This window comes from Chiloscyllium plagiosum, chromosome 10 (assembly GCF_004010195.1).
Source record: "Chiloscyllium plagiosum isolate BGI_BamShark_2017 chromosome 10, ASM401019v2, whole genome shotgun sequence".
Taxonomy (NCBI): Eukaryota; Metazoa; Chordata; class Chondrichthyes; order Orectolobiformes; family Hemiscylliidae; genus Chiloscyllium; species Chiloscyllium plagiosum.
The window spans coordinates 26,603,249-26,614,714 of NC_057719.1; the positions used below are offsets into that span (position 1 = coordinate 26,603,249).

General features: G+C 41.3%; 1 protein-coding gene across 1 annotated transcript in view; it reads left to right on the forward strand.

Moving 5' to 3' along the window:
• The window catches only part of ppp2r5eb (protein phosphatase 2, regulatory subunit B', epsilon), an 89,231-nt gene that overhangs the window by 54,467 nt on the left and 23,298 nt on the right, over nt 1-11,466 (forward strand). The window contains exons 4-6 of the mRNA XM_043697219.1: nt 2,871-2,963; nt 4,171-4,301; nt 9,705-9,764. Of these exons, the coding sequence (XP_043553154.1) occupies nt 2,871-2,963; nt 4,171-4,301; nt 9,705-9,764 (284 nt within the window). The remainder of the gene's footprint in view (nt 1-2,870; nt 2,964-4,170; nt 4,302-9,704; nt 9,765-11,466) is intronic.

Below are 11,466 nucleotides of genomic sequence, written 5' to 3' on the forward strand. Positions count from 1 at the left end.
TAGTGTTTGTTACAGTCCTTGCACGGTATTTTGTAAATGACATTAGTTTTGCTCATTGCCTGTATAGGGTCTTTCAAGTTCATTAGCTGCTGTTTTAGTGTGTTGGTGGGTTTGTGGGCTACCATGATGCCAAGGGGTCTGAGTAGTCTAGCTACCTGAGTAGTCAGCTAATGAACTTGAAAGACCCTATACAGACAATGAGCAAAACTAACATCATTTACAAAATACTGAGCAAGGACTGTAACAAACAATACATTGGACAAACAGGCAGAAAACTAGCCACCAGGATACGAACACCAACTAGCCAATGACCCTCTCTCACTAGTATCCTCACATACGGATGAGGAAGGACACCACTTCGACTGGGACAATACATCCATCCTAGGACAAGCCAAATAAAGTCGTGCACAAGAATTCCTAGAAGCATGGCATTCCAACCAGAACTCTATCAACAAAGAGTTAGACCCTATCTACCACCCCCTAAGAAAAGGAACAGGAAGTGACTTCACCACAGGAAAGAACATAAAAGGAAATGACATCACCAACCCAAAGAAACCCAAACATATTAATAGAAAGCAGGAAGTTTCAGCATTGCTTTGAAAGTCCACTGAAGATGTTACCTAGTAAGATAATGAAACGTCTGGAAATCAACCTAATCAGCTCAGCGAGCAAACCTAAATCCAAAACCTCAACCTGAGCTACAAATCTTGCTAATCAACTCTCCTTCTCTGCTGCCTGACCTGCTGTGCTTTTACCAGTTCCATTCTTTATCAGCTTTGACTCATCAGCATCTCCAGTTCTCACTATCTCCAAGGTTTAAGTTCACAGGCAAAAATGAAAAAAATGGACAAACATGCTGCAACTGGAACACTGTAAAAAGGAAACCAAGTATTAGTGCAATTACTATTGCAAGATGAACCTTGTGAAATAGTTAGGCAGATTTACAAAGTGACTTATCTCGTAGGTGCTCTGGATTGTAGAAAGAAGAATCTGTCACATAAACATGTTAAACATGCTGGAGAGGAAGATGAGACAAAGCAAGTGTGTAAAGTGGTAAGAGTAGTGAAGGTTGACAAAGTCAGTGAGTGAAATAGGAGAGGCAGATAGTTCACAAAGTAAATCTCCCATAATCTGATTAACAATAGTGAAATATTGGGCAGTTATACATTAGTATTTTTGTACTTAGACCTAGTAAGATTACTGAGGAAATTCAAGGTAATCTGTACAGGTACACCAAGATGTACAATGTAAGTGAGGCATGATATACGTTTATCAGAATCAATACCAATAAAATGACATTCTTATTGGTAAAGCTTTGGTGGGAAAGAAGATTAAATACATTTTTGAATATCAACTGATTGAACCTAGCCAGTCACAAAAAAGCATTCATACTATATTTCTCAATTAGATTTGGCAGTGTTTCATTCCTTTCTAAGATCGATCTGTTGAAGGTGAACTGGTAAATAACATTAACACCAAGAGCTAAAGAAATATTAGTGTTTGTTACACCGAAATGATTATTCGACGTCAAGATCATGCTATTCCAGTTTAAAAATGCGTTCCGAAGACTTGTGAATCAAGTTGTAGCTAAAGTGCTTAATTTTGTAAAATGATGTCATTAGTATAAAGTAACACTTCGAAAGCAATTAAAAGATCTGTTTAGGGAATTACAATTGGCTGGTTTAATAATGACTCTTGCCAAGAATGAATTAATAAAATAGTAGTTAATGTTGGTGTACTGGGGATAGATTCAGACTTATTGCAGGTAATGAATCAACAAAAGAGACATTTTTAAGAAATTTAACCAAAATTGGAAGTACTACTGTATAGTGGAAATGGAGATGTTTGTTAGTTATTGGCTCCAAAGCATTTTCAAGTCTGTGCCTGACCTAGTTGCTGAACAACATTAATGTATACTGACTGTAATCCACCAGCTTTATGGAGAAATTTAAGACTCTGCAAAATTGTTCTGGTGAACCTCTATTGATTCAACGATTCACAGTAAAAATTGTTCATTTTGCTGAAAAAGTTGATGTAAAAGTAGGCATGCTCAAAATGATCAATTGAAATAGTTAAGGGTTTGAGAGGAAAATGACAAATTGATGAAATTCTGCATAATGGAATGTATGAGGGCGATTTTATTTTGTATTGTGTGTTATGTTTACAAGTGATACATTTAAAACAGTGTGTAGTCTGCCTTAAGGGTGGTGATGTTTAAGGAACCATATAGTTTCCTTTTTGGACTGTAAACTAAACAGGAAGTTGGATTAGCATATATAGCTGAGATAGATGGAGAGTTTTGTAGCTTGGAAAAAGTCAAATAGAAATCATTTTAGTGTGCAAGAGATTGTTGCTATTTGAAGCAGTGAGATTTTTATTTTAGAAGGAATGGCACAAAGTGATTTTAAGTCATCTAAGTACTCACACATTTGTGATGAAGTGTAATGGTGCAGGAAGTTGGTCACACACACACACAGAAGGCTTACCTGGTTGATTCCACATTAATCCAAGCTGTAGCAACAGTCTGTTTCAGTTCGTTTCCCCTCCTCCATTACTCATAAGGCATCAGAACTGAATTTTTTTTAGCTCTTATGTACAGATTACTAACTTTGAATCATAACTATTAATTCCACTTTCTCAATGTGCTGCATTTTTTGCTAAACCACTGAGCTTTTCTTTTGTGTATGCCTTCACTACTTAATTTACCCAACATTTATTCTTTTAGCGAGTGGGGAGAAATTTGTGAAATCAACAAGAAATGATGGCTGAAAACAGACCCTTTCAAAATTGATTTTTTTTTTCTGGTATTTTTGCATTTAGAAGTGAATGTTTTTTTTTTACCCTTTTGTAATTTAACTTATCTATTTCAGCTTGTATATGAGTTCTTCATTCGGTTTTTGGAGAGTCAAGAATTCCAACCCAGTATTGCCAAAAAATATGTAGATCAGAAATTTGTATTGCAGGTGCGTGTGAACTTTTTTTGATAAGATAAGTAATTGTATATTACCTGTACTTTCTAGCAATCAATCATTCATAAAGTTAAGGTATGGAACAATAGAACAGTAGCGGTTTGTTTTGGCAATGTGTATATATTTAAGTTTGAGTAGAAATGATATTTTGAATATCCTTTTGCAACACTCTTCCGTCAAACAATATCCAATGGTTTGCTATTAATATCCCTTTTAAAGCTTTGTGAAATTGTGGTTCATTGGTTTTGCACTAAATGTATCTAATCTGTTCCAATTTGATATTTTGGATTCAAAATTTATTGCAACTTGCATGTCCCCACAAAAAGTCTTGTGTTTACATTTCCATCTAATTGTCATTTGATAAATTTGCAGAGAAATCACAGAAGAAACTTCGGATTTGTGTGGATCTTTTAATTTGTAATGGGGTGAATAAGATTAGTTACAAATTTACTGATGATAGAGTAATTGTGTAGCGGAGACTAATGTTCATTGACTTATGTGCCATTGCATATGAAAACTGTTCAGTGTAGAAGATTCACTAGACAATTTATGCAGGCCTTAATTTCTAAGTGAGGACATTTATGCAGCTATACTGACTATGGAATAAGTTTTATTCTTTACTTTGTCCCTTTTTTATATGTTTTGCTTTAATCCCACATTCTAGGGGCAGGTGTCAAGTGGATTATTCCATCAAAAATAGATTTCCATGCCTTTAAATGCTGCCACGTTTTGGGTTTCGAGATTTCCTGCTGTTACTGATCACACTCCAGTTGTGTCAACCCACTGCCCAGAATCTCATTATATTGAACTAAGTAATTAATGTAAAAGTTATGAAGTATTTGAACAGCAGTGTTTGATTATAGAGAATGCCATTTGTGTGTGTGTAAAAGGTGTTAAAGAGATGACTACTGAATTGAAAATTAACTAGAATATTGTGATCTTTCAGTCACTGCAATATTCTATTAGTAATGTATTGGGATTAGTTCCTATTGTGACCTGTATGTTTGATTAGGTCAAAATTGTTAGAATTCTATTCTTGCTCAGAAATCTCATTTCTTGGGAGCTAAGCAAGATTGCATTATATTACAGTTGAACTAATGTTGAAATGAAGGTTTGGTGACTACAAATAAACTAAGTAAAACTTGTAAACTGGGCAAGTGGTTTACGGGAAAGGTGAAGTTATATTTTTGGTCATTTTCAGCTTTTGGAATTGTTCAACAGTGAAGACCCCCGAGAACGAGACTACCTGAAGACTGTTTTACACAGAATTTATGGAAAGTTTCTTGGACTTAGAGCATTTATCCGGAAGCAAATTAACAATATTTTTCTACAGTAAGTGTTATTGTGTTAAAAGTTGAAGCGGTATGTTCAACTGTTATTTTGTTGGGGGTAGATGAAAAGAAGTTAAGTGAATATGAGGATGCCAAGTAATACTCCACTAATTTTAAGATCTATGTCAATCTTTTACCTCAACAAAGTTGTCTGCCTTGTGCATTGCTCATAGTGGATAGGGTAGCAAATGCACTCCATGTGCTTGCCATAATGGAATTGCAATATGCTTACTGAAGCTTCCAATAACCTATCAGCCTATTAACACTGAGAATGGGGACTGATTAGCATCATTCCTTGTTTTAACTGACTCACCGCTCTCATGAAGGTTAATTGGACAAGGAACTGGCATCTTCCTGGGTTTGCATCAAAGCTCTTTCCAATCTGGGGCTAAAATTTAGTCAACCTGAATTCTAAAAGTGGTTAAGGCCATATTTGGAACAGGTACCATACTCCGCAATGGCAGAGCAGGCTCATAGCTGAATGCCCTGTTCCTGGTCCTTTTCCTTATGTTGTCTCCAACCTTTCTTGAATAGTCAAGTTACATTTCCTAATTTTGAATCTGGTGACCTTTTGACAAATCATTACCAGTGTATCCATTATTTCCACACTTGGCTCTTCTTCAAACATAGAGCCTGTACGGTGCTGTACTTTTCTATGGCCCACGATGTTGTGCTGAGGATTAATCCTAATCTAAAATAAAATAACCTAACCTCCGCACTTCCCAATTCACTGCTGTGCATGTCCAGCAATCACTTAAATGTCCCTCATGACTCTGCTGCTTCCACCACCACCGCTGGTAATGCATTCCATGCGCTTACAACACTCTGCGTAAAGAACCTACCTCTGATGTCTCCTCTATACCTTCCTCCCAACACCTTAAAACTGATCTCTCATGGCAGTCAATCCTGCCCTGGGAAAATTCTCTGACTATCGACTGTATTCATGCTTCTCATTACCTTGTACATCTCGATCAGGTCACCTCTCTTCCTCCTCCTCTTCAGAGAGAGAAATCTGAGCTTAGTCAACATCTCCTCAAGACAAGCCTTCCAGTCCAGACAGCATCCTGGTAAAACTCCAATGTACCCTCTCCAAAGCCTCCACATCTTTCCTATAGTAGGGCGACCAGAACTGGACACAATATTCCAAGTGGAGTCTCACCAGGGTCTTGTAGAGCTGCAGCAAAACCTCGTGGCTCTTAAACTTGATCCTCCTGTTAATGAAAGCCAAAACACCATATGCTTTCTTAAAAACGCTATCCATTTGAGTGGCAACTTTGAGGGATCTATATACTTGAACACCAAGGTCCCTCTGTTCCTCCACACTGCCAGGAATCCTGTCTCTAATCCTATATTCAGCATTCAAGTTCAACCTTCCAAAATGCATCACTCCACATTTATCCAGGTTGAACTCCATCTGCCATTTCTCAGCCCATCTCTGCATCCTGTCTGTCGTGCTGCAGCCTGCAATAGCCCTCAACACTATCGATGGCACCTCCAATCTTTGTGTCACTGGCAAATTTACTAACCCAATCCTCAACCTCCTCATCCAAGTCATTTATAAGAACTGTAAAGAGCAGAGGCCCAAGAATAGAGCTCTGCAGGACACTATTCACCATTGACCTCCAGGCAGAATACTTTCCATCTACTAAAACCACTCTCTCTGCCTTCTGTCAGCCAACCAATTCTGAATCCAGACAGCCAAATCTCCCTGTAACCCATACCTTCTGACTTTATGAATGAGCCTACTATGGGGAACCTTATCAAATGCCTCGCTGAAGTCAATGTACACCACATCCACTGCTTGAGCTTCGTCAACCTGTCTCCTCACCACCTCAAAGAACTTCATAAGATTTATGAGGCAAGACCTGCCCCTCAAAGCCATGCTGACTGCCTTTAATCACGCTATGCTTTTCCAAATTGTAATAAATCCTATCCCTCAGAATTCTTTCCAAAACCTTGCTGACCACAGACATAAGACTCACTGGTCTGTAATTGCCAGGGATTTTCCCATTTCCCCTTCTTGAAAAGAGGAACAACGTTTACCTCCCTCCAATCCTCCAAGACGACTCTCGTGGAGAGTGAGGAAGCAAAGATCTTCGCCAGCGGCTTAGCAACCTCCTTTCTTGCTTCCTGGAGAAACCTAGGATAAATCTGGTCTGGCCCTGGGGCCTTATCAATCTTAATGTTTGCCAAAATTTCCTGCACCTCAACTTCCTCAATCTCTATCTGTTCAAGCCTGTTTCCCTGCTCCTCAAAGTTCTCATTCACAACAAGGTTCCTTTCTTTAGTGAAAACCAAAGCAAAAAGCTCATTTAGGGCTTCCCCTATCTGCTCAGATTCCGTGCACAACTTCCCTACAATATCCCTGATCGGACCGACCTACTCCCTGATCATTCTCTTATTTCTCACGTATGCATACAACGCTTTTGAGTTCTCCCTAATCCTTCCTGCCAAGCCTTTTTCATGCCCCCTCCTGGCTCTCCTCAGTCCATTTCTGAGCACCTTTATTGTAAGCCTGTAATCGTCTAAATCTGTGCTTTCTCCCTCCACCTTACGTAAGCTGCCTTGTACCTTTTGACTCCTCTGTTCTCATCATCCAAGGCTCCTTAATCTTACCCCTTCTGACCTGTCTAGAGGAACAAATTTGTGCATCACTTGCAGCAACTGCTCCTTAAAGAGTCTCCACATCTCTATGCCCTTTCTGTGGAACAATTGCTCCCAATCTGTACTTCCCAACTTCAGTCTGATAGCGTCATAGTTTCCTTTGCCCCAGTTAAATATTTTCCCTTGGTAACTGCTCCTTTCCATCTCCATGGCTATGGTAAATGTGAGGCAGTTGTGGTCACGGTCACCAAAGTGTTCTCCCACTGTGAGATCTGACAGCTGTCCTGGCTCATTGCCAAGCACCAAATCCAAAATGGCCTCTCCTTTTGTCAGCCTGTCTAAATACTGAGTAAGGAAACCTTCCTGAACGCACCTGACAAAAACTGCTCCATCCAAACCATCTGTACTAAGGAGATTCCAGTTGATATTGGGAAAGTTGAAGTCACCCTTAAGAACAACCCTGCTACGTCTGCACTTTTCCAAAATCTGCTGGCCTATGAGTTCTTTGATCTCCCTAGAGCTATTAGGGGGGTCTGTAGAAGACCTGAAAATGTGTTGCTGGAAAAGCGCAGCAGGTCAGGCAGCATCCAAGGAACAGGAGAATCAACGTTTCGGGCATAAGCCCTTCTTCTGGTCTGTAGAAGACCCCCGATGAGGTGACTATAAGACCATAAGACATAGGAGCGGAAGTAAGGCCATTCGGCCCATCGAGTCCACTCCGCCATTCAATCATGGCTGATGGGCATTTCAACTCCACTTACCCGCATTCTCCCTGTAGCCCTTAATTCCTTGTGACATCAAGAATTTATCAATTTCAGCCTTGAAGACATTTAGTGTCCCAGCCTCCACTGCACTCTGTGGCAATGAATTCCACAGGGGAAAGTGAGGTCTGCAGATGCTGGAGATCAGAGCTGAAAATGTGTTGCTGGAAAAGCGCAGCAGGTCAGGCAGCATCCAGGGAACAGGAGAATCGACGTTTCGGGCCCACAATGAATTCCACAGGCCCACCACTCTCTGGCTGAAGAAATGTCTCCGCATTTCTGTTCTGAATTTACCCCCTCTAATTCTAAGGCTGTGTCCACGGGTCCTAGTCTCCTCGCCTAACGGAAACAATTTCCTAGCATCCATCCTTTCCAAGCCATGCATTATCTTGTAAGTTTCTATTAGATCTCCCCTTAATCTTCTAAACTCCAATGAATACAATCCCAGGATCCTCAGCCGTTCCTCGTATGTTAGACCTACCATTCCAGGAATCATCCGTGTGAATCTCCGCTGGGCACGCTCCAGTGCCAGTATGTCCTTCCTGAGGTGTGGAGACCAAAACTGGACACAGTACTCCAAATGGAGCCTAACCAGAGCTTTATAAAGTCTCAGTAGCACAACAGTGCTTTTATATTCCAACCCCCTTGAGATAATTAACAACATTACATTGAATTCCATCAACCATTTCCTGGACCACTCCTCCAAACTGTCTAGATCCTTCTGCAGCCTCCCCACTTCCTCAGTACTACCTGCCTGTCCACCTAACCTTGTATCGTCGGCAAACTTCGCCCAGTCCCTTCTTCCGGATCATTAATATATAATGTGAACAGCTGCGGCCCCAACACTGAACCCTGCAGGATACCGCTTGTCACCGGCTGCCATTCCGAAAAAGAACCTTTTATCCCAACTCTGTCTCCTGTCAGACAGACTGCTCCCTTGCTGTTTCTAACTTCCACCCATACTGATGCACTCTGATTAGCGGTGATGCACTCTGATTAGCAATGCTACCTGCTCCTCCCCACCATTCTTTAGCAACCACAAGTGCCCTTATGAAACCCACGTCTCTGTTAATGGGTATAACATCATAGTGCCAAGTACTAATCCACGCTAGAAGTTCGTCACTCTTATTTCTGACACTCCTTGCATTAAAGCAGACACACTTTAACCGATCCTTTTGTTCCATCACATGAAAAACCTTCCCGATAGATTCACTACTTCATGTCACTGCCTCGTTGACAACTAGACCCACCTTCCCACCCCCCTCAGATGTGTAGCTCTGGTTCCCACCCCCCCTGCTAAACCAGTTTTAAACCTTCCTAAACCACTCAAGCCATTCTCCCAGCCAGGACTTTTTGCACCTCCAGTTTAGGTACAATCTGTCCTTCATATACAGGTCCCACCTTCCCCAGAAGGCACCCCAATGGTCTAAGTACGTGAAGTCCTCCCTCCTGCACCAGCCGTGCAGCCACGTGTTAAGCTGTACTTACTGACTGTTCCTCATCTCACTGTCCTGTGGCACTGGTAGCAAATCTGAGAACACTACACTACTTGTCCTGCTCTTCTGATTCCCATCCTAGCTCTCTGAAGTCACTATTCAGATCCTCAGTCCCTTTCCTGGCTACGTCATTGGTGCCAGTATGTATCACGATTTCTGGCTGCTCACCCTCCCCCAAAACTTGGGTGCAGGCCATCCAGTTCTAAATAAGTAAGAGATAAGGAGATCTTTCATCATTTTCTAAAATGCAAGTGAAGTCAGTAATAAAATGTAGTATGTTGGTCACCAATGTTAAAAATTACATCTGTAGCATTTCTTGGCTAGCTAGCAGTACACTTTCTAAATTAACACCCTGCCTGTAGTTTCAGGTTTGAACTCTCTCTAATTCAGAATATTAAAACAATAGTTTTAAAGTTTTTAAATGTTTTGAGAATATTTGGGCATTGATACGACAAGTTTGGTGTTTCTTTTTTTCTTTCCGTAAAAATGCAAGTGTCGCTTGCTGTTTAAGCACACACTTTTACACTTCAGTTTTCTTTACAGATTTGTTTATGAAACAGAACGTTTTAATGGTGTAGCAGAGCTTCTGGAAATATTAGGAAGGTAAGCAACCTCACACCTAATTATTAAGCTTAGTTACAAATTCATAGAATTCTGATTCTTTTCTGATTCTTTTATTAATTCGTAACATCAAAATTTAGATTACATTACATTAGATTACATTACAGTGTGGAAACAGGCCCTTCGGCCCAACAAGTCCACACCGACCCGCCGAAGCGAAACCCACCCATACCCCTACATGTACCAACACTACATGTAATCCCCTTATCCAACACCTACAGGCAATTTAGTATGGCCAATTCACCTGACCCTGCACATCTTTGGATGGTGGGAGGAAACCGGAGCACCCGGAGGAAACCCACGCAGACACGCAAATCCACACAGTCAGTCGTCTGAGGCGGGAATTGAACCCGGGTCTCTGGCGCTGTGAGGCAGCAGTGCTAACCACTGTGCCACGGTGCCGCCCACATAATAGACTACCTTGGGAGCAGTGACCAAAATATTACTCAATTTTACATTGTTTGAAAGGGTGATGATTGGGTCTAAGAGTGATATTTTACAATTACTGACAGCTGTATGAACATGAAACTCAGCTAGCTGAATTGACCCGGTACACCAGACTATTGGATGTATGTATAAAGATGGCATTAAAAGGGTTATTTTCGAATACTCTTAAGTATATTCCTACGATAAAGAAAGACTTCTCCAGGAAAGAGCCAGCATCTGTGGCCAACTAAACATATTCAGGAAAGCATAGAATTGCACAAAGGTGAGTGACCAGTTGGATAATTGATCAGAATATTAAGAATATCAGAATAGCAACAAGGTTACTCAGGAGGAAGTGAGCTAGAAAATGGATAGTAAGAATATTTAAAAAGGAAATGTGAAAGTATATTGTGTTCCTCTAGAGTAAAAATGGGCAGTTAATAAATAGTAGTTCAGTCAAGAGTGCAGAAGGGCATGCCAGGAGCTTCACTAGACTAATCTAAAAATGAGCAGTCAAGTGAGAAGCTACAAAATAGGACTAATGTGCTAAACAGCACAAAGAGCCAGTGATGGATTGAGCTAAGCAATCTGGCAACCAGCAGATCAGATCTAAGCTCAGTTGTGAATGGTTGTGGACAATTAAACAACTTGCTGGAAGACTATGTTGCACAAGTATCCCCATTTTCAATACTGTGGGAGCCCTGCACATCAGTTCAAAAGGCTGATGCATTGGCAACAATCTTCTCTCAGTGCTGTGTGGATGATCCATCTTGGCCTCCTTTAGAGGTTGAAAATGTGTTGCTGGAAAAGCGCAGCAGGTCAGGCAGCATCCAAGGAACAGGAGAATTGACGTTTCGGGCATAAGCCCTTCAGGAATGAGGAAAGTGTGTCCAGCAGGCTAAGATAAAAGGTAGGGAGGAGGGACTTGGGAGGGGCATTGGAAATGCAATAGATGGAAGGAGGTCAAGGTGAGGGTGATAGGCCGGAGTGGGGTGGGGGCGGAGAGGTCAGGAAGAAGATTGCAGGTTAGGAAGGCGGTGCTGAGTTCGAGGGATTTGACTGAGACAAGGTGGGGGGAGGGGAAATGAGGAAACTGGAGAAACCTGAGTTCATCCCTTGTGGTTGGAGGGTCCCTAGGCGGAAGATGAGGCGCTCTTCCTACAGCCGTTGTGTTGCTATGGTCTGGCGATGGAGGAGTCCAAGGACCTGCATCATCTGTGGCATCCGCTGCCCCGATGTGGCCTCCTCTATGTTGGGG